Genomic DNA, 24,869 nt, shown 5'->3' with positions numbered 1-24,869 from the left:
GTTTTGAAATGTGCTGGGGACAGAGACGCATTCGGAAGTGCATTTTCAGAAGTGCTGGGTACAATGACATTCATTTTTTTTCTCTCTTTCGCGCAGGTTATGTTTTGAAAGACGATGTCCTGTAGCTCAGACACGGCCCCACTTTTCAATAGGCCCAGCCAAAAGTAAAAAAAAAAAAAAAAAATTTTTTTTTACTATATTCAAATTTTGTCAATAATTATAAAAAAATCGCCAATAAGCTCATAATTTGTGCTAAAATAGTGTTTAGTTTTAAAAACCATTTAAAAAAGCTGGTTATATTTTGATGTTTCTGCGCAAGTTCAGCAGTCAGTGAGGTTCGGGTTTGTTCCGATCAGAGCTCGTGAGTGTAGAGCGCATTTCTGAATATTCCGCTCCGCTCGTCCACTTCGTAAAAGTAATGATTATGAATGCGTCTAAATGTGTCTAAATACGCTGTGAACGTGAATGTGAATGTGCATTATATGCTGAGTTTCGGTTCATTTATGAGATGTCGTTAAAACGACATAAGATCTCGTTATTATGACATAATTGGGGAAAAAAATATTATGTATGTGGCAGCAATGCGTCACCGTAGAATCACGACATGGAGGCGTCGGCGAGTGAACACATCTTTTCTCGTAATAACGAGATCTTATGTCATTTTAACGACATCTTTTCTCGTAATAACGAGATGTTATGTCATTAAAACGACACCTTTTTCTGTTATGTTGTTAAAACGACATATTTTTTTGGCCTTATAAGGACATGTGTAGTCATGTACAAAATATGCCTTTATCCACATGAAATTGACAGCCTATCGCGCCTTTATCACACGTTCAAAAAGCTTAAGCAAATACAGCCCCCAATCATGCAAAATTAATCAATGAGGCCCTTTTTGAAAATATATTTTATATAGGCTTTTTTATATTTTATATTTAAGTTTTTTTTTAATATGATATATTATATAGGCCTAATAAGATTTATTTTTGTTAATAGGCTATATCTTCATTAGAGACATAATTAAACAAAAAGTAGCCAAAACACATCTAACAGAACATAGCCTAAGTTGTTTATTTTTTACAACATTGTGTTCTTATTTTGTTTAATTAACGGAATGTCAATCTTCGTCTTTATAACAGAAGATACAATACAATACAAAAATCTTCAAGATGTATAACGGATTGTCACCTTATAAACAGTCCTTTTTTAATGGAATAATACACCCTTATAATAAAGAAAAAGCTTCAGCGATAAAGAATATGAATGCAATTTTATATATTAAATCCAGGCAATTGGTTCATGAAACATTTTTCACGATTGAAACACGATTTTTTATTTCAGATGTGGCATTTTCTTCACTTCTCATCGTAAATCATGCGTTATCTGTGATCTCCTTACTCTCCAGCTAGCAGAGAGTACAGAGGCCACAGTTTAGACATCATTACTATTATAAGAATACAAAACATTTTACACATTTCAATCAAGCCATCTTTTGAATTAAGACAATACGATCACACTGATAGAAAACAAGACACACTTTCATTCAAACATCTAATAGTTATAACAGTTAAATGACTTATATGGGATCCATGCATATTAGACACACATATAGCTTGTAGACACAATATAGAATTATGTAGTTAACCTGTTAACCGTTGCCAGTGTGCCCGCGCACTGAAGCGTTATTTATTTATTTAATTCAAAATTACTATCAGATTTAATGTTATACCTTGACAAACTATACATAATTAAAAAGATATAATACTCAAGTTTCAGTATTTGACCACTATTGTATTCTGAGAAACTCATAGTGACAGTTGTCTCAATTTGTGTCAGGAGTTATGAAATGAAAAAATGAGTCGATACCTTTAATATGAATTATGCGCGTCAGCCGCTTTCATTCATAAAAAACTCCGTGCTGTCGTCATGACAGCGATACACAAAACAACGTCCTTCAGGGGCCGTATTCACAAAGAATTTTAAGGCTAAAAGTAGCTCCTAACTGGCGAATTTAGGAGCAACTCCTAAAAATAATGGGCGTGTCTCTCGTAACTTTAGGACTCCTAATTTTTTTGACTAAGAGTAATTCACGAAGCATTTTAGCCCTAAAAGTAGCACCTAAGCCTGGGACAGCTTAAAAGAAGTCGAGAGGACTCCTAACTCACTAAGACCTGTTCACAAACCGCTTTTAGTGACATTTCACGTTGCGATGTTTTGAAATGCGTACGCGGCGGCTACAGGAGCTTTCAATCGCGAGGGAACAATTTAGCATTGTAGGCATAACAAGGGATGCAATAACGCCACCAACAACAAGCAAAAATACTCATTCATTGCATGTAAACTAATTGTAACGTTTGATTGTGAATCAAATTAAAATCTCTTTTCTTTCGTTCTTCTCTTTGCAAACGTAGGCAGAGGCATATAGTGCATATAGTGACAGATTAATTCAATAATGTTGCAAAGATATTGCATCAATCCATATGTTTCATTAGGCTACTAGGCTATTTGTTTTTCCTTACTCTTTATTCATTTAGGCTATTTATTCAGTTATTCATCATCTTCCGTCCTTCGCACTACTTGTGTAGCGCACGCATTCTCAGACCTGTCACCTGTCAATCATCATCGTAGGGGAGGGGTTTGGAATCATTCCCGCGTTACAATCATCAGCCAATCAAGGTGGTCACTTCAGTCAAGCTCGTGCATAAGTAATGACGTCATCCATAGCAACGAAGACTCACTCTTAGTTTAGGAGTTGTCCTTTTTCTTTACTAAGAGTAGGTCTGAAAGGCGTTGTGAATAACTTTTAAGAGAAAACTCCTAGCTAAAATCTTTTAGTGCGATTTAGGAGTACTCCTAATGGTAAGATAAAATGCTTTGTGAATACGGCCCCAGGGCTTTAGCTCAAAACTGTGCAGATTTGGAGAAATATTGATAGATTCTCATAGATTTACATCATATTTCTATAGACAGGAATAATATTTATTGAATTTATACCCAAATGCGTCGATGTAATCTTTATGAGCATTTGGTATTCCGATACTGTGTTTTTTAATTCATACCAATAGCCTGAGGGCGCTATATGCACAATAATAGTCCATATATGGAACATGAAGAAGAGCCATGACCATGTGACATTCCAGGACGTCACTGATACACACAAAGCTAACAAGAGATCGCGCTGTAACATGCAGATTAGGGCTGTCCCCGACTATGGATTTTCATAGTCGAACCAGAATCGTCATGTCTTGCCTATAGTCGACTAATAGTCGAATCATGTGTATGGGGGTGGGGGTGGGGCTGGGGGCGGGGCTTTAACGTTTCAAAGCCGCGATGTACAGAAAATCACACAAAGATATAGAAGAAAATGTATAAAAACATTTTGGATCAATAAAACTAAGAAATAACATAACTCCAGAAAGGCCACACTGCAGACAGGATTTGCATTTCACATGCAAATCAAATTAAATCGGCTAAATTACCTGTGCGAGCAGACCAGCCTACAGCACAACATCGATGCACCGAAAAAATAAACAATTAATTTACTAAAATTAAATTAGAACAGAATAGGCCAATACCTTTTTAATAAATAAAAAATACAAAACGAAATAAATTAGAATAAGTCACAAGATGAGGAGCAAATGTGTGCAAAATGCCTAATGTGCAGGGGAACATATATTCAAAACACAAGCCACAAATAGTTAGATTAGATAACCCTGACAGATTAATAAATAAAATAAAAATAAAGAAATTATTAAAATAACGATAGTAGCCAGAATTTTCAACTTTGTCTTTTTAACTGCAGAAACAACAATAAATGCTAAACTGGAGGCAGTCTTTTTAGCTAAAAATGTTCACAGCATCCAAAAATCAAATTAGAACCGGCTGAAAAGTTTTGAAATCACTTGTACCCTACCTGATCGAGAGAACACATCCAGTCTTTCACTCTGTCTGTGTCCGTTGGAGTCTTTTCAAATTGTGCGCGCGGATAAAATACATTCTAACGTGAAACCCAGTCTATGCGTGAAACGTGTTAACGTTGGCCGGCAGAAGTGCGATAATGGTTTTCCTGATGCTAAATCCAGCCTTGGAGAATATCCTTTCTGATGGTGTACATCCACACTTTAGATTTTCTTATCCCAGACATTGTTAAAGATTTAAATCCTTGCCGCGAAGACGCTCCTCTGTCGGTCACGGATCGAAAGTGAAACTTAAATCTATCACGGGGTGTTTGGATTTATTCACGCACGTTAAAAAATATTTATTAAAAGCTTCTTTCTTTGCACATTTTTATATACAGCATTATCATAATAGGCTGAATATTAACGTATTGACATAAAAGCTAGTTCTATGTGAAATTGAGCGCCCTCATATAGCCAAAGTGGCATGATCCTCGTTTCATAACACCTCGGCGAAGATTCGACCATGAGATCGGTAGTCGAATCAGGCTCCTCCTATCGAAGCATCGAATCTTCGACTATTCGGGGTCACCCCTAATGCAGATACAGATGTTTTGAAGACAATAAACTTGATTGCACTGATATTTGAGTTAGCTGTGTTTTTCAAGCCATGCCAGGTATTTTCATAATAATAGATTATATTTATAATGTAATGCTAATCTATATAGACTATCATTGTGCAGAACACTATCCAATAGTATATTTTCTGTCTGATTTTTTTATCTGAAGCCAAATTAGATCACAGAAGATTATTTAAAATACTCAACGTGCGTTAAAAAGTAAGTTTAGAGCACAAACATGGTTTTAATCTCATAAATTGTCGTGTATTGATGGTGTGCTAAGCTAACATGCTAGCTAGCCCTAGGTGCACCTGCTACCTAGAAGTTATACTTTTATTATTTTTTGAATGCTACCTGAAATGTGTCTTTATTCAAGAAATGCATTTGATACAGTTTAAAATGTAAGGGTGAACTTTGAGAAAAGAAATTAGGGACTGAAACCCTATGAATAGCCTGTGAATAGCCAGTCGTTAGTAGCTATAATGCAGACAAAAGAAATGCATATTTCGAGCCATAACCAGGCTGGAGAGGTGTGAATGTGTGCAGGGGGAGACTGAGACTGAATGGGGCTCGTCTGCACCACAAAACAATAGAGACAATATACTGGATAGATGGTTAGAAGATGACAATAAACATCAGTAGCATTTTAGCGTCAAATCAAAATAAAGTCATTTGACATGGTCTTGAAAAACATTTAACTAAATACAGAGTTTTGGACTTATTATCTTCAGATTTTAAACATAGAATGTTTAGACATATGGCTTTAGCTGTAGTGCATTTCTAGATTGCTCCAGTGCCAACTTCAATTTTATTTTCATGAGGATTATTTTCAATAATTAATTCTACATTTACAATAAACTGCCAGGTGTCAGCTTTCAAATGAGATCATACTTGTGCTTTTAATGCAAAGGGTTCATGAACTGTATCTGTTTCAGTTTGGGTATGTCATTTCTGGGGATTTTTCAAAAGTGGGGTTGCAGCTTAACAGGTTAACCTGTTAACCGTTGCCAGTGCGCCCGCGCACTGAAGCGTTATTTATTTATTTAATTCAAAATTACTATCAGATTTAATGTTATACCTTGACAAACTATACATAATTAAAAAGATATAATACTCAAGTTTCAGTATTTGACCACTATTGTATTCTGAGAAACTCATAGTGACAGTTATGTCTTAATTTGTGTCAGGAGTTATGAAATGAAAAAATGAGTCGATACCTTTAATATGAATTATGCGCGTCAGCCGCTTTCATTCATAAAAAACTCCGTGCTGTCGTCATGACAGCGATACACAAAACAACGTCCCTCAGGGCTTTAGCTCAAAAATGTGCAGATTTGGAGAAATATTGATAGATTCTCATAGATTTACATCATATTTCTATAGACAGGAATAATATTTATTGAATTTATACCCAAATGCGTCGATGTAATCTTTATGAGCATTTGGTATTCCGATACTGTGTTTTTTAATTCATACCAATAGCCTGAGGGCGCTACATGCACAATAATAGTCCATATATGGAACATGAAGAAGAGCCATGACCATGTGACATTCCAGGACGTCACTGATACCTGACTGATACACACAAAGCTAACGAGATCGCGCTGTAACATGCAGATACAGATGTTTTGAAGACAATAAACATGATTGCACTGATATTTGAGTTACCTGTGTTTTTCAAGCCATGCCAGGTATTTTCATAATAATAGATTATATTTATAATGTAATGCTAATCTATAGACTATCATTGTGCAGAACACTATCCAATAGTATATTTTCTGTCTGATTTTTTTTTATCTGAAGCCAAATTAGATCACAGAAGATTATTTAAAATACTCAACGTGCGTTAAAAAGTAAGTTTAGAGCACAAACATGGTTTTAATCTCATAAATTGTCGTGTATTGATGGTGTGCTAAGCTAACATGCTAGCTAGCCCTAGGTGCACCTGCTACCTAGAAGTTATACTTTTATTATTTTTTGAATGCTACCTGAAATGTGTCTTTATTCAAGAAATGCATTTGATACAGTTTAAAATCTGAGGTAAACTTTGAGAAAAGAAATTAGGGACTGAAACCCTATGAATAGCCTGTGAATAGCCAGTCGTTAGTAGCTATAATGCAGACAAAAGAAATGCATATTTCGAGCCATAACCAGGCTGGAGAGGTGTGAATGTGTGCAGGGGGAGACTGAGACTGAATGGGGATCGTCTGCACCACAAAACAATAGAGACAATATACTGGATAGATGGTTAGAAGATGACAATAAACATCAGTAGCATTTTAGCGTCAAATCAAAATAAAGTCATTTGACATGGTCTTGAAAAACATTTAACTAAATACAGAGTTTTGGACTTATTATCTTCAGATTTTAAACATAGAATGTTTAGACATATGGCTTTAGCTGTAGTGCATTTCTAGATTGCTCCAGTGCCAACTTCAATTTTATTTTCATGAGGATGTTTCATAAAAATTAATTTCTAATAATTTTACAAAACTTTGAAGCTATTTATAACAATTTTTGTCATTATGACAATAATTAATTCTACATTTACAATAAACTGCCAGGTGTCAGCTTTCAAATGAGATCATACTTGTGCTTTTAATGCAAAGGGTTCATGAACTGTATCTGTTTCAGTTTGGGTATGTCATTTCTGGGGATTTTTCAAAAGTGGGGTTGCAGCTTAACAGGTTAAGCGATGTTTGATTATAAGTGCATCAATAATTGTTTTGGGATGATTTTATGTATTTTTATGGGTAAAGTCCCAGTCTCTTTCGTTTTAAGAGATTTCAACCCTGGGGTCGTCCAGAGGTCCTTAAGAAGAAGGAGGTCTGTTTTGTATATCTGTCGTGGGATCCAGCAACATCTGCCGTTATCTTGATTGGGCTCTGAGCTTTGCCATCTTTGAACCAATTAGTCTTTTCCAAACCATCAAACATTGACAACGTTCTTCCTTTAGTTGCTTTAGTTGGCCATAAAGTTCTTAGTGTGGCTAGAGCCTGGATTTTATGGCTCTGGATTGGTGATTTGGGGTCTGGAATGTTGAGTGGAATTATTTTTGAACAAATCACCTGGAAGATTCATTTGTGTTTGGTTCGCCCTCAAACCTTACAGTTTATTAGTTCGGACCAATCATAGACAGCGCAGCGCCCCGAACTTGCCAGTCGCGGGCCGATCTCGATCACGCGGCGACACTGTTACTAGGAGATCCAGACACTGGAGATTCAGTGAAGAAATCCATTGAATTCGCCTCAGAATTAATAACATCATCACTGCGAGTTCCAGTGACAAACATTTCGAATCGACGTAGAGTTCTGTTATAAACCATAGATATCAGATCAAACAGCGCTGAAGTGGAAACCAGGAGAAACATTTATAGAAGGCTTTCAGTCCACAAATCAGCAACCAAATCAGCAACCACGTTGGTCAATCCACATTCACTATGGATTTAGGCTAATGTTGTAACTCTAACCATAACTATGGTATTGTGACAGAAATAGTCAAACGCTATTTAAGTACTACACATCTTTTTCCAGCACTTATTTAACCACTGATTTAAAAATAATAAAATAAATAAATTACCATTGTAAACAGTAGAATGATTATTGGCTATTTTCACTCCCTAATATAAATTATTTCACTCATTTAGCTTTTTAATGAACATTAAGACATTATGAATGTTAATAATTTATGTCATCTACACCCTAAATTAAGCTTAGTGCTTTATTGTCAGCCCCAGCACCACCAGATACTCTCTGCAGAACTCAGTGGCTCCGGTGCCGCCGCCCTCTGATGCTAGTCTGGAGCCTGTGAACTTAAAATAAAACTGCACTATCTGTATGTTAAGTCTATTTATTATTAAATAATTTATCAGTATTACAGTTATTTTGGGGAAAATTTGAATAATTGCATAGCAAGCTGATTTAAGGTGTGCCCCTAAATTTTCTGCTTGTGCTCCTAAAATTTTCAGTCAGGGGCTCCAGCGCTCCCAGTGAAAAAAAGTTAGTCTGGAGCCCTGCCCAGAACATTCTGTACCATTTCATAGTTAATCTGTTCATCTAAATGTGATGAAGTGCTTGAATGTTTCTAACATGAATGTTCTTCAGCATCATGAATGAATGAAGAATAAACACCAACCTCTTTGTTCTTCAGGATCTTCAGTGTGTTTCATTCTGCAGGGTTCTGGATCACTCCTGTTCTCACTGTCCTCTTTAAGTGTCAGTTTACAGCAGATCTGAAGACATCAGCATAATAAATGAGGTGAAAACAGGAACTATTGACATAATATAAAGAGTATTTTCAGCAGATCTGTTAATATTGATGAGCCTCAGACTATCAACACTTTATTCTGAGTGTTTGCTGTTAGAAACAATATTGTTATTTCTCACACTATGACATGGATCAATAACACAAAAACAATCACTAATGACACTCATCTTCATCATCCACTACAGAGAAATAATTATAGCAGCATAATATGTCCACATTAAGTTTGATCTTATGATAACTACATTCACCACTATAAAGTAGTTAGATCATTAAAAGAATAACATTTTATATGCACAGAAACTGAATATGATCATACAACTTTTACAAATAAAGAGCACCACAAGCAGGGGAGAGCCTGGACGATTGAAACAAATTTCGTCAGCACGTTCAGCACGCAATGCCTACCAGACCCGCGAAAACATTTAATCTTTACATCAAAGGAGATCAGAGTTGCTAAAAGAAGCTACTCTGAAAAGCTGAAAAACCAGTTTTCAGCCAACGACCCGGCATCAGTCTGGAGAGGCCTGAGGAACATCACCAACTACAAGTCACCATCCCCCCCATCTGTGGAGAATCAACAACTGGCTGACACTCTCAATGCATTCTATTGCAGGTTTGAGAAGCCCAGACTCACACCTCACACCCGCCCTGATGTGCACTTCACACATCCACCATCACCTCCTGCAACCCCTCTCCTCCCCCCTTCTGCCATCCAACCTGAGCTTAAGGTCTGTGTGGAGGACGTGAGCAGAGTCTTCAAAAAACAGAAGACTAGGAAAGCTTCAGGCCCAGACGGCATCTCATCTGCTTGTCTAAAAGCCTGTGCTGACCAACTGGCCCCAGTCTTCACGCAGATCTTCAACAGATCATTGGAGCAGTGTGAAGTTCCCTGCTGCTTCAAACGCTCCACTATCATTCCGGTTCCCAAAAAAACTAAAATCACTGGACTTAATGACTACAGACCTGTCGCTCTCACGTCTGTGGTCATGAAGTCGTTTGAAAGACTGGTGTTGGCCTATCTGAAGGACATCACCGGACCCCTGATGGATCCCCTTCAGTTTGCTTACAGAGCAAACAGGTCTGTGGATGATGCAGTCAACATGGGACTGCACTATATCCTGCAACATCTTGACAGACCTGGGACTTATGCACGGATCTTATTTGTGGACTTCAGTTCGGCCTTCAATACCATCATCCCTGATCTTCTCACAGCCAAACTGACTCAGCTCTCCATGCCATCCACAATCTGTCAGTGGATCTCCAGCTTCCTGACGGACCGGCAGCAGCTAGTGAGACTGGGGAAACTCACATCCAGGACCCTCACCATCAGCACTGGCGCCCCCCAAGGGTGCGTTCTCTCCCCACTGCTCTTCTCCCTGTACACTAATGACTGCACTTCTAAAGACCCCTCTGTCAAGCTCCTGAAATTTGCAGACGACACCACTGTCATCGGTCTCATCCAAAATGGTGACGAGTCTGCTTACAGACTGGGGGTTGAACAGCTGGCTGTCTGGTGCAGCTATAACAACCTTGAGCTGAACACACTCAAAACAGTGGAGATGATTGTGGACTTCAGGAGAAAACCCCCAGCACTCCCTCCTCTCACCATCATGAACAGCACTGTGGAAGCAGTGGAGTCATTCAGGTTCCTGGGCTCTACCATCTCCCAGGACCTGAAGTGGGCAAATCACATTGACTCCATTGTGAAAAAGGCCCAGCAGAGACTGTACTTCCTTCGCCAGCTGAAGAAGTTCAATCTGCCACAGGAGCTGCTGATCCAGTTCTACTCAGCCGTCATTGAGTCTGTCTTAAGCACTTCCATCACTGTCTGGTTTGGTTCAGCTACCAAATCGGACATCAGGAGACTACAACGGACAGTCCGGACTGCAGAGAGGATTATTGGTGCCCCCCTGCCAACCCTCCAGGACCTGTACTCTTCCAGAGTGAGGAAGAGAGCAGGTAAAATCATCACAGACTCCACTCACCCTGGACACCCCCTGTTTGAACTGTTACCGTCAGGACGGCGACACAGATCACTGGCCACAAGAACTTCCAGGCACAGGAACAGTTTCTTTCCACAGGCCATTTCCCTTCTGAACACTTAACATGCCCCCCAAAGCATATGCCTGTAAGTGCAATACTCCCACTGTCTAGTGCAATAAACTCAGGTGATATTTATATCTATATTATTCATACTACTCAAATACTGTAAATATGTTTATAATCTGTAACATGCGCTAGACTCCCACTGTCTAGTGTAATATTCTCTAATTCAGGTGATATTTATATTATTCATACTACTCAAATACTGTAAATATGTTCATAATCTGTAAATGTTTATTCAGACTAAACCCAACTGTGACCCTACTTTTTTACTTTTATACTATTTTTATTTATTTTTTATATATTTTCATTCTTAGAATTTGTATTACTATGTTCTTGTTGTATTTGTATTTGTATATGTGCACTGGAAGCTTCAGTACCAAGAAAAATTCCTTGTGGGTGCAAGCACACTTGGCAATAAAGCTCTTTCTGATTCTGATTCTGATTCTGATTCTGAAACAAATTTCGTCAGCACGTTCAGCACGCAATGCCTACCAGACCCGCGAAAACATTTAATCTTTACATCATGCCGTTTTAAAGTTAGAGCCGGAAAGCTGTTTTTGTCGTGTCTTTTCTTCCTTAACAAGCAGTAATGACCAATGACGACTTGAATTAAAATAAACAAACTGATTACTGATTTTTTTTAACAGGATTAAACAGATACAGCGTACACACATGGAGTCAATCTCATTTCTCTTCTCTATCTTTTTCTATCCGCGCGCTCTCGCTCACTATGCATTATGGGTAGACTTTTCTTAAAGCTGAACAACCTTGTAAATGACAAAACTGTTTCTGTTATTATTAAAGATAATTAAACATTTCTATTCAAATTAATTCACAACAGTTTTTGAGTGTAGTTAGTGAATTATTTTGTGCAGTACTTTTTTTGACTGACAAGTTGTATTTATTGTTACATGTGCCATTGTAATGATTAGGGCTGCACAATATATCGAAGCATTATCATTATCGCGATAATAGTACATGCGATAGCCGTATCGCATAGAGGTGCGTTAAATGAAATTTATTTTATGTGCCAAGCATTTGTGTATTGCATGCATAGGCTGTTTATCCAAATTTGACCAATCAGATGTGGCCTTACTATCTTTATACCCGCCTCCACAGTAGGTGTTATTATGCCATTGGCTAATCCTCCCCCAACATGGAAGAATTTCTCAAACGGCTCACCGAGGTTAGCATCCGCCAGCAACAAATAGTTGAGCACTTCACCACCCGCCAGGGCAGTGGTTCTCAACCTCTCCTGCAGGGACCCCCTGAAAGACCATGTTTCTGTTTTAACCCTGAAATGACACACCTGATTCAATTAATGAGTAGTTATTAGAGTAGGAAGAGTGGGAGTTAGTCAATTAATCAATTAGTCAACTACTCATTAAGCCTTTAACTGAATCAGGTGTGCCATTTCAGGGTTAACCATGGTTTGGTAAACCATGATCCGGCTATCGTTTCTATCACCAACAGTACCCTTACTTGATAGGCGTGGTGTTTGCCGGAAAGAAGCGATCAACGTCATTTTCGCGCGAATAAGAAAGCCATAGTAAACAACAATGGATGACATACAGCAGATCTTGTTCTTGCTTCTCGACATGTTTGTCACAAGAAGACAAGCGACGACATTAGGCGTTTCTCAATACCAAGTAAGCAAAGTTCGGACTTGCCAAGTCCGTCTCAGGAGAATGACTCCAGAGGACGCGAGTCCGGTAATTCTGCGTCACTCAGCTCGCTCTGCTACTCTGGCTTTCTTTGTATACATTTTAGGCAACAATAAAATGAAATGTGTTATAAAACACCACTCTGCCTCTTTTCGTGTTCATTTAAATAAATTTGAAACATTATAGGCACACAAATGTGGTTCAAGCAACGCGTATTGATTATATTAACTGTATAGCATTAGCCTATTTATAACAAAACAAAAACACACCCCTGTTATTCCAGGCAATATGTGCATTTGTACAAATGTTGCAATAAACAACATTACAGTGATAATCTTTTAAAAAATTTGAAAACTCAACCCTAATTTCAGTTTTATCACAAAAAGTACAAGTAAAAGATTCAAGAAGCTATAGGCCTACAATAAGAAATAAAGCAAACAATTCAGTCAAATACAAATTCAGCGCTCTAGTCTAACGTTACAACGGTAAAGTTAAATAGCCAAAATATTTGAAACTTCACTTAGCCCTCAGCCGAACGATTGGTCAGGGAACGAATTATAGATTCACGAGACCAAAGATCGCCCGTTAGATATAGACAAGACGCATTATTTCTCATGTTTAACCACTACAGAGACGTCAGAGGCAAACGTCAGAACGACTAGCCGAGGAAAGGCTGTTCCAGGTGGGGAACATAAGCGCCGAGCACCCGGTGATCGGCTGGAATGGATCTCATAACCTGGATCAAATTTTCATAAATATTTATAAATAAACCACATATTTGAGCTTTAAACAACTACATTCTCACCTGAAAAACTCTTAAAACTACATTTCGTGACAATAACAGTAGTATTATATTTCCACTGTATATTAAAAAATGTCACTTCTAATGTTGTCATTCCCCTTGTAGCACTCGCAAGTGACAGTACTCTGTCAACCAATCAACGCTCTGCAGTGAGTCTAGCTCCACCCTTTAGTACCGTTCCACTGTGCTAGACACTCCAACGAAAGGGTACCTAAAAATTGGTACGGTATGGCATTTTGGTACTATTCACAACTTTTGACAGTGGATACGCAAAAAATTGCTTACCGTACTGTACCGTACCGCTCAGTGGAAACGAGCCATTAGAAAGATTACGCACACTGCAGACGGACATTTGTTCTGGTCGGTATAGTCTAACAAAGATATCAATAGCAAGATTAGTTTTAACATTATGTGACCATTGTATATCGACATGATGAAAATATTCATTCAAAATCATTCGTGCATTAATGCTGCATAATTATTATACCTGAGAATGCTTTGACGCGTTTCCACAGTGCACAATGCTTAAGGGGACGTCTGCCAATTCCACCAACTGCGGTAAATGTAGCCTATAATTTGTATTGTTTAAAATTGCTTTTAACATTTAAAAACAGACGTTTTCAAATTCCAAAGCTTGCAGAAGGTTCCTAATGACAATACTGACTTAGGCTACAGCTTTCCTTGTAGCCTTGAGTGTTTTACAGAGTGAATTAACTTGTCTAAGAAAATTATTCATAAAACGTATAAATATCAGTTGAGCCTGTTTACTTTCTTCACTGACACAGATGAAAATGAAAAGACTAAGTTCAGCTTTAGGCCTTGAGTCTTGTTGCCCAGGGCACAGGAAATTGTTAATCCGGCCCTGAGTGAAGGCGGTGTCCCTGCAAAGAAACCGAAGTACCACAGTGTTACCACACTGTTTGTACCAGTGTTAAACCCCCCCCCCACGCGCCGAACGGTCCCCCGCACAAATCTCTCGGATTTTGAAAACCAAATGTTGACAGGTATGGCATAGGCCTATTGTTTATTCGGTGACAAAACAAAAATGTTAATGTGAACCTTTAACCCCCTGAGGTCGACGGTATCGCCGGCGATACCAGCTCGCTTTTTTTTTATCAGTGTAAAAGAAACTCATAAATACTCTGTTGACTTTGATTTTTCATAGGAGTTTCATACATCAATCGATTCTGTTAAATGTGTATTATTTTTGTGTATACTCACAATAAAAACAAAGTGTGGTGCTTTTCGCCAAATAAAGAAAAATAAACACGAAGCGAGTTCTGCCTTCTCTCTGCCAGTGTAGTCCATTCTGAAGTTTTACTTAAAAGTCTTTTGTCTTTTCTTTTCGTGTTCGCATTTATGAGGAAAAAACAATATTACGTGACAGTTCTCCATTATGGACGCGAGCGCTCTAAAAAAAGCACTAAAAGACTTTCAAACTTTCACAGAGACCTCAAAACAGAAAGTACAAATACTTTCTTTAAAACGAATTTCGTTTTGTATCAATTGTATCTTAATTTTAATAATTTTTTCATTAACAAATTTCCTGGATTTAAAGTAAATATAGGCTAGCAATCACAACATAAGGTGCTTGAACTGGAGATCATCATGAACCAGACCGTAGCCTACTCGCCTCACATGTCTAAAAAATGTGAAATATATTTACAGAAAGCTGGTTCTAAACAAAACCATCCAAAACAAAAAACTATGTAGCCTAATAAATGTGCATTTCACCGGTGCGTTCACTAGCCTACTGAGAAGATCGCGAGTCAATAGCCTATCGTCAACTTCATCTTTGCCAGAAGTTAATAAACAATTAAAATGTCTTATTGCAATATTTTACATATTCATAATCATTACTTTTGGTGGATCTTTGAGGCAGCTTTTTAGGTTTATGGTGTTTTGGAAAAGAGCTCTTCACGTACAAACACCGTTTCACCAAGGCACAGCAACACTTCAGCACATCAGGTGTGAACTACTAAATATGCATGATCGTTTACGCCCCATCCGCATATTGGCTTTCCAAACTAGAAGTGTTTCACAAAACTTAAATCAATGTATCGTTTTATGTGAATGATTAGGCAGGATGATTTTCACATCATTTTGAAGAAAAAACTCTAGGCGAGGACATCCATTAGTCAAAAGTCTTATTGACACATATTTACTATGTGTTTTGTGGCCTTATTTCAGAAACTTTAGTTTTTAGTTTTTTTCAATAACCATGCATAAACATTAGGCTATTCTCTCAAAAATGAAAACATATACACGTGGCTCACATATTATGGTAGCCCTGTTTGTGCTATATAGAGTGAATTTACACCTTTGCCATTAATATGTTTATAAGCAACTGAAAAAAGCACAAATGTCAGGGCATGTCAGAACATCTCAAGTGCCCCAAAAACAGCACAGACCCCAGAGGGTAGTGTTGTCACGATACCAAAATTATTGTTTCGATACCGATACCAAGTCAAGTATTGCGATTTCGATACTTTTTCGATACTTTTCCTGAAAAGGGAGAAACACTCTCAAATATCATTGCTGTGCTTTATTTTAAAACCGGGACAACATTCTAATCATATAACACACTAATAAATGAACATATGAACAGCAGATATTAAACATTTGAACAAAATATGAAATATCAAAATATAAAAAATAAATTAGAGCAATGACATTCAAGGTAAAAAAAAATATATAAATTTAGCAGCATTATCTCAGTTATCATAAGAAACATAAGAGTTACCAGTAATAACTTTATCTTGATTCTGAACTTTGAATAAAAATATTAACAGCGACAGGGTTCGTACACTTTTTCCAAGGTCAAATTCAAGCACTTTTCAAGCACTTTCCAGGTCCATTTTAAAGCTTTTTCCAGCACCTTACACTACCGTAAATTACATACCAATACATAGTTAAAATTATTATTTAGTGTTTTTATCACATCAAAAGAGATAAACAGCCAAATGTTTCATAATAGCAGAGGGCTGCACAATATTGAAGAAAAATTAGATATGCGATAACTCATTAAATAATGCAATATTCAATATGCAATACAATAATGCTTAAAGTGTGTCTGTCAAATTAACTTAAATTATCTTTAAAATATCTTTAAAATTATATAACCTACACATACATGTTTCACATTCTTTTTGTGATAAGAAAATATCCCTACAATTTCAAGACAGTGGACATCAGTGTTTTACTGTAGCATAAGAACTGTTATTTTAACATCACTGGGGTTTAGGGGGTTCAGGTTATCCTACATTAGGTTTATTTAACAACAGAAACTGATTAATCAAATAAATGTAAAAATAAACACTGCTTAGTTATAAATATACTGATTCTTATTAAAGCTACAAAAGTCAGCCAAAACCAGTGAGTGATTTTTTGTATTTTGTTCATGATCCCAGTTATTGCAAGCCGTTGCGATATGCAATTATGCATATTGTAATATATACAGTTGCAATATTTTTATATATTGTGCAGCCCTAATATTTAAGCCAATCACAAGTTTTATTCTTCAAAATGTATCACTAAGTATATAGCCTAAAGCATATGATTAATATACTTTTCATTATATTAATGTCCAAACATTGCTTACCAGATAATGTGATTTATAGGCTGTAAAACTGAAATAATTTCAAATATGAAGACTTAGGATTTGAACAGAAATATTTGACAGGCCTTCCCGTTTTGGGACACATTCTTGATATAGACAAGGTTTGAACAATATCTGAGTGCACAGGAACCTGCCTGATAAATGTATTTCATTGCCAATAACGTTAGCCAATACATTTACTGGAATAGAGCAGTGCAAATATTGCATAGGGCCATCCTAAACCTTACAGTAACAGTATACTACTTATGACACTGACTGATTTCAGTTCAGCAATCAACGACTGTTGTTATGCACTGGGCTAACGTTTGCAGGTTGCACGTTACACTTCTGTAATTTTGGCAATGTTCACTGCATATGCAAACTGCAAATGAACGCGACATAACGGACATGTAATACTTACATTATCACACCAAGTATTCTGTCACTAACGGCCCTTTCAGAGAGGACGCGGACCGCGCTGCGCTATGAAATGAAACCGATATATTTCAATGGCTTGCGCCGCGCGACTCGGACCAAAGCGGAGCTCAGCGAGCTCGCGCGCACGCCGCGGTCAAAGTTTAAAATACTTCAACTGTTGCCGCTGCGTGGCCAATAAAAACGGTGCATCCAAACAACCGCGGAAATCAAAATGAAAACTCCGCCTACTTTTGCTCTGGCCAGCGTAACGCAAATTAATATGTATCTGATTCTGAAGGGCTACATTTTTTTCTCCGTTTAATAAAGAACTATTTCGTCAGAAAGATATTTCTTGTGAAAGAAATAGTTACAAATTCAAGCATTTTCAAGCATTTTATCCAAAATTCAAGCACTTTTCAAACCTTGAAAACACATCATCAAAATTCAAGCACTTTCAAGGATTTCAAGCACCCGTACGAACCCTGCAGCGATTATATTAAACAATGATTAATATTGGTAACATATGATCATTGGTGGTGATATATTTGACATATGGGGAGAGAGTTGTGGAAGGCCTATAGGCTACTTCATGTTAAACATAAATATATAGCAGCAAAGACAACGTCGGCAGTGTTGACGGCAAAATAGGCTACAGAATATTTTGTTCTGTATTGAGAGGTGCAATATTTGAAAATCGATAATATTTTTTTTTATTACATTTATATTGTATTTATGTCAAAACCTATACTTTCAAACATCAAAATGTCATTTATTAATATGTATTCGTGTCAAAATTACATAGTAACATCTTTTCCTATTCTATTTTGCCTGGAAACGCTTCCAACACGCTTGCGTGTCGCGTGAAAAATAAGCGTCAGTTCTATTTCTAGCTTCCACGCGTTTTCCGCGCGTCTCGAGCTGCGCCTGAAACTCGTGTGTCACGCAGGCAGTTAACATGGGAGCCGAAATAAAAACGGACATGCCATGCATCCAGTGTGTCGCCGGCCTTACAAATCTGGAACGCGGTCATTCTTAGAAGTATCGATACTAATACATTTAGGAATCGTGACGTTTTTAATTTCCGATTTACTTTTGAAGTATTGGTGCACCGTGCAACAGAGCAAGCCAAGGTAGGCAAAGTAGGCTACTTCCATATGTCACTCCTCGCGTCATCTTTTTCTACGAGTCGTGGACAACTTGTGCTCGCACATGCAACCATCTCACTGTAGTGTTTTGTTACATGACACTGACAGCGGCAGGTTCTTTGCTGCGTGCGTCAGGAAAAAAACACAGACGTCCATAGGGAGGCGGTTTTTTTTTTTTTTTTTTTTTTAAGTATCGATACTGATAAATTTAGGTATCGTGACGTTTTTAATTTCCGAGTATCGCGATACTTTTGAAGTATCGGTATACCGTGCAACACTACCAGAGGGTTAAATTAAAATCAATTACAAAATATGTTTGTAACAATGTAAGTTACTTGTCAGGTATTGTTCATAAAAACAAGCATTAGATGAATAGTTGGCGTTTAAAATGCTATGTTTCATCCGTCCCACCCCTGTCAGACGATTGAAACAAAGCACAACTACCGTTCAAAGTAAATTTTTACTTAAATCATTCTATATTTGTACCGAATAACACATGATACTAAGAGAGCACATATGTGAATTCAGGTTGTTGATCAAAAATATATATAATAATAATAATAATTCTATATGTAACCTTTTTAGAAAACGACGTTTATCTGAAAAGTGTTTCAACTGTCCCAGCTCTCCCCCACTATTGTTCCAAGAGTAAAACGCGATTCATATTTATTAGTATTGCTTTAATGTCTCACGTGGCTCATCATAGGCTCAATGTAAAGCATTTAGCAGAATCTGTTCCAGTATGACACTTCAAATTAATTCCCTTCACAGATCTCAAACTTTAACTTTACATTTAGTAACAGTTCTCACTCCAAACATCGAGACAATCACACAAACGAACACAACATCGCTCAGGTCTGAATGAACTCAACATATTCTCCTCATGCTCGCTGCTGCTGCACTAAATGTTTATTTCAGAAGGAAGACGCCAGAAAAGTATCGCTGTGATCGATGAAAACAATACAGAAATGAGTCTGTCACTTAATCAAACTGTATACATGTATGTGATGGTGTAAATATGATACATACCATGAACTGCTCTCCTCACCTCAGAAGAATCGAAACTCAATGAGGGAAGAAACGGCACGAACGAGCGGTGACGTCATCGGCCGCCAAATGTAGATGATCGGAGACGCGCCTATGGCAAGCCGGCTTAGCATTAAATACCCCTGGCTGTACTAGTGTAATTTAGTTTTGACTAGACAGAATTCAAATTCCAAATATCTTAATTCCAATTTGGACTAATCGTAATTGGAATTAATATCTACAATGTGATTATGATTATGACTAGTCATACATTGAAGATATCTACAATGCTATTTTGACAAGTCATACTCTTCCATTGGAAAATATTTCCGGATATGTTCAAATGAGTTTTGACTAGTAGAAATTGTAATTAAAGATATCATGGATTTTGCACTAGGTATGGCAAGCCATTTTAGCATACAAGTATGTTTTGACTATCCATAAATATATTTTGGATAGTCATACATCAATTTTGACTAGTCATAATTATAATTTGACTAGTCAGAATTAGAGATATCCGCAATTATAATTGCACTAGTAAGAAATCTGATTTGAGATATCTTTAAATACATTTTGACTAGTCAAAACTCCATTTAAGATATCTGGTATCAAGGTATTAATTAACTTTAAATGGTAACTAAACCCCTGGTCAGAGCCTGACTCCACAGTGTTTGTCTTTATAAAATAAAAATGTATTTGAACAAAATATAAAAATACTGGTTACACAATGATTAATATTTGTAGCAAATCATCAAAAGGTTACAGGTTATACTACTTCAGCTCATCCAATCTCAACAGGGCAGTCCTGTATGAGTGGAGAATTACACAGGCTATTTACCTTGTAAAGCAGTTCAAGCAATAGATGTAAAAAATAACTTGTACTCATCCGAGCTATTCAAGTTAAGATAATACAGCAGAGCAATTTAAGCAAAAAGAATTTCTGTTAATAAACTGAACTGGAAGAGAGCTCATTTCTCCCCAGGGATGCACACAACATCAAAATCAAAAATGCAACAACTAACAGTCAAGAAGCAGAACTGGGTTACATTGTTCCTATGCAATTTCTTGGGGTTTTTCCAGAGGAACTAAATCATGTGACCTCAACCTTCTATTGCCTCAGTCAAGGGGGCTGGTGTCCACATTGTTCCCCATATATGGGCATTCTTCTGTCCTTTCCGTCTTCGGCACTTCGGGCCTCTGTGTAAGTGTGTGTGGAAGTGTATTTGTAGGTTCATAATATCTTCATTAATATAAAAATTCAAATAATTGCAATATATTCAAATGATGAGTCACACATACGCAAAGGTAATTAGAGATATCTCTAATTCAGTTTCGACTAGTCACAATTATATTTTAAGATATCTGAATTGTACCTGCTCCTAGTCGAATTTGCTGTTGTGTGACCCGAGAAGAGATTTACTCAGCACCTTTGAGATATGTAAATTATTTAGAAGAGGTTCCAATTTGAGGGATTTGTCAGAAGATTTCATATTAAAATCCAGTAACATAACAACATTGAAGTTTTTCCTATCTCCAAAGAAAGATCTTCCTAGTCAAAAATCAGATTTAGATATCCATAATTAAATTGCAGATATCTTTAAATGAGATTTGACTAGGAATAATTCCAATTCAAGGTATTCAACGTGGAAAAATGGCTTTGTGTATGTGAGGACTGAATATATTGGATCTTATTTATTGATGAATTGGGTAAGCCATAGAAGAGAGAATTGCAGTAGTCAAGCCGTGAAGAGATGAAAGTGTGAACTAGGGTCTCAGCATCGCTGATGTTCAGAAATGGACGTAAGCGCGCGATATTATGAAGGTGAAAGAAGGCAGACTTAGTGAGAGAGGAGATGTGTGGAAGGAAGGAAAGAGAGGAATCAAAGATTATACCAAGGTTTTTGACAGTGGTGGAAGGTTGAACCAAAACTCAATATTAACATTGTCAACACAGAAACGGGATGCAATTTGAGGTGAACCAATAAGAAGTAGATCTGTTTTATCAGTGTTGAGTTTGAGAAAATTACTGGTCATCCAAATATTTATATCATCAATACAGCAACCAATCATGAAAGTAAAAGGGCTGAATGCACAATCTCAATCACAATCTCATTAGAGATAAATCTTTAAAGCCCATTTTCTCAAAATGACTTTTCTCTCATTCTCCAAGTCTGAAATCTCCACTTCAGTAGCACCTATATACACCCAACTTTTCAGTCTTGTACCTAGTTATAATATGAAGACATTTACAGAGGGATTTGTAAATATATTATTCCCAGCCTGATTTATTTAACATTTTATTCCAAAAAACATGGTGAAAATAATTTTTTTAAGGCTATTGACAGTATATACTGATTTACAGGATAACAAAAGTAGATATCCATAAATCCCTCTGTAATTTTTTCCCCATCTAATATGTGAACACAATGAAAAAATATTTTTTAACCTGACTTTATCCAATACTTAGATTTCGTTTTTTTTTAAATATGCAAATTAGCGCATATTTAATTAGATATTGCCTAATTTGCATATTTAAACATTAAATTACAGAACACTTGTAATGCATTTTTTTCTCATCTTAATGTAGGTAATCAACTGGGAAAGTTTCATGGTGATATCTGCTAGTTTTTACTGCTAGGTAGAAATTTACCCTATTCACCTGTAGTGTCTCGCCTTAAACTATCCTTGCATCTCTGTAAAGCCGCTTTGGAACAATCTACATTGTTAAAAGCGCTATATAGGCTAAATGAAGATGACTTGACTTTTATTGAAAATGTGTCTCACAGAGACTCGAATCACCCTCTAAAGTCTAGAAGATCTTGCAAGAGACAGGAACAGCATTCACAGTCTGGCTCTGAAGCGAAAGACAAGGATGCGACGCACCTGCTGCTCATTATATGCTTGCGCCGTTATACACAGCAGCTGGTGCAACTATCGCATGCTCGTTTTATTTCACTCGAAATAGGCTCTCGCAAGCGATCCCCATTCGTCAGAATCACTTCTGACTCACGTAGTAGTGAGCTGACGAAAGGGAACCATATTTAAAACTTAATCGACTAAAATAACTAGCTTCCGACATACACCAAAAGAGTAACACATGAACTTGATGCACAGCGTAATGACGAACGCAGTTGCTGAGTCCTGTTTGAACCACGAGAGGTGTCAAAGCTTACGCTACTCCTACGTCATACATCGTCAAGTGTCGATGGTCTCAAAAAACGAGTACTCTGGGGCGGGGCGTGTGTAGGGACTGTCCGTTATAGAGAATGAAAATATTTAAGACTGTTATGAAAAAATATGTTGACAAACAAAAAAATTACATGAAAACTGACCGTCTCAAATAACCCAGTCGACAATATCGGGCATTGCATTTGAGCTGAAATTATGATGCTAAGTATACGACAGATTAGCGCTGCACATTTTGAACTTAACTATCTCATGATCAAGGTGATTCCAGGCATCACTGCCTTTCAAATCTAGTTTCATTTGTAGCAGCTGGACCAATCAGACACAAATTATTCATTATATTTAATAAATAATCCAGCAAACTCACTCTCCCAACAAAGGGCTATGAAACTTTCCCTCAAAACTAACATCCCAAGTGAAGCTAACACACTGGCAGAACCTGGTGTCATGTTACAGGATGTATTAAGACTGATAAGACTTTTTTTACAACCCCCAAAATGCTGAGAAGGAGAAATAAACCCTGTTAATCCTATATATTCAATATATAACCACTTGAGAAATGTATAATTATGTATCTAATTTTCCAATCTCATGATTTTCCTTTGATGTGGTTTGGTCTATGTATTCATTCTCTTTTTTTTTTTTTTTTACTCTTCTGGGTTAATGTTTAAGACTTGCATACGGTTAACCAAAATAATGTTTAGTCTCTATAAACTCCCATCTTTGTCCCCCATTTGTTAATTTACATTACATTTTGCTAACTTTGTGACGCATTAGTATTATAAGAATCCTGAAGATTATTTTCTTAAACACCTGATCAAATTACATATTCAAATGCCCTGCTAGAACACAAAGGGTCGTAAAAATTTCACTCGAAGGGGAAAACTTCTTATTGGCTCACACACCTCCAGAGGGTGTGACATCTTCACGCTTTAAAAATCACTGATGACAAGATCCTTTGCTGAGAACTTTCCTGATGTGAAGAAGATGCTGAACTAGAAGTTTCTTAGGACCCCCGAGCTTGTTCCAGGCTGCGGCCTTGTATAACTTCTTGCTTTCCTGTATTCTGCTTCAGCTCTCTTTCCCTTGGTAAACTGTATGCATGCATGTGTGTGTATGTTAGAGTAGTTTAAATGTTTAGTCTAGTTAATAAAGTCTTGTTCATGTCACACGTAAAGTTGTACATGTCTCAAGCTCATATATACTGGAGTTACTAATCATAGATTTTGACTACAGGCTTTGAGTAGTACTGTACAGCAAAAAATACATTTCCCATAACCCGGAAATGCACATTTATTTGAATTAATAAACACTGAGTGTTCACGGCACAAACAGGTTAATTGATTGTAATATTAATTTTACTACATTAAGTTAATTCTATTAACTGATCCAAATATTCATAATCAATTATAACATTTATGATTGGTTATTAATATTTCTTGACAGCTAATTTGCTACACACTATATTTCGACCGGTCTGGAAGGTGTGCTGAACACTAACCAATCAGATCTCAGGTACCGCCCCAAATGCTGCAATAACCAATCAGAAAAATAGACAAATATTTGTTCAGGTCAGGTCTGAACATCGTTTTCAAGATAACTTGTCGCTGTCACGAACGAATGAGTACTCTTGCCCATCCCTGTGGTCTGTGTGGGTCCTAACGCCCCAGTGTAGTGACGGGGACACTATACGGTCAAAGAGCACCGTCCTTCGGATGAGACGTTAAAAACCGAGGTCCTGACTCTCTGTGGTCATTAAAAATCCCATGGCATTTCTCGTAAAGAGTAGGGGTGTAACCCCGGTGTCATGGCCACACACCATTGGCCCTTACCAATCATGGCCTCCTAATAATCCCCTTACACTGAATTGGCTCTATCACTCTCTCTCCTCTCTCCACCTATAGCTGGTGTGTGGTGAGCGCACTGGCGCCGTTGTACTGTGGCTGCCGTCGCATCATCCAAGTGGATGCTGCACACTGGTGGTGGTTGAGGAGAGATCCCCTGACATGATTGTAAAGCGCTTTGGGTGTACAGTAGTACATATGAAAGCGCTATATAAATGCCCGATTCTATTCTTCTATTCTTCTATCCCTAGTTATTTTATTGTTGTAAAAAAAAAAGAAAAAAGAACATTCCTAACACA

General features: G+C 37.2%; 3 protein-coding genes across 4 annotated transcripts in view; 1 reads left to right on the top strand and 2 right to left on the bottom strand.

Moving 5' to 3' along the window:
* LOC311302632 (uncharacterized protein) overlaps positions 1-19,651 on the bottom strand; it is an 85,515-nt gene extending 65,864 nt beyond the window's left edge. The window contains exons 1-2 of the mRNA XM_084428630.1: positions 19,544-19,651; positions 8,651-8,747 (exon numbers count right to left, since the gene is read on the bottom strand). Of these exons, the coding sequence (XP_084284756.1) occupies positions 8,651-8,747; positions 19,544-19,546 (100 nt within the window). The 5' untranslated portion in view covers positions 19,547-19,651. The remainder of the gene's footprint in view (positions 1-8,650; positions 8,748-19,543) is intronic.
* Positions 1-24,869, top strand: part of LOC311302609 (uncharacterized protein) — a 495,915-nt gene that overhangs the window by 344,704 nt on the left and 126,342 nt on the right. The gene's annotated exons all lie outside the window — the stretch shown is intronic.
* The window catches only part of LOC311302813 (uncharacterized protein), a 273,934-nt gene that overhangs the window by 203,082 nt on the left and 45,983 nt on the right, over positions 1-24,869 (bottom strand). The gene's annotated exons all lie outside the window — the stretch shown is intronic.

This window comes from Rutilus rutilus, assembly GCF_951802725.1.
Source record: "Rutilus rutilus genome assembly, chromosome: 1".
NCBI lineage: Eukaryota > Metazoa > Chordata > Actinopteri > Cypriniformes > Leuciscidae > Rutilus > Rutilus rutilus.
The sequence above is the reverse complement of the archived record's forward strand: the minus strand, read 5'-3'. Positions and strand labels throughout refer to the sequence as shown.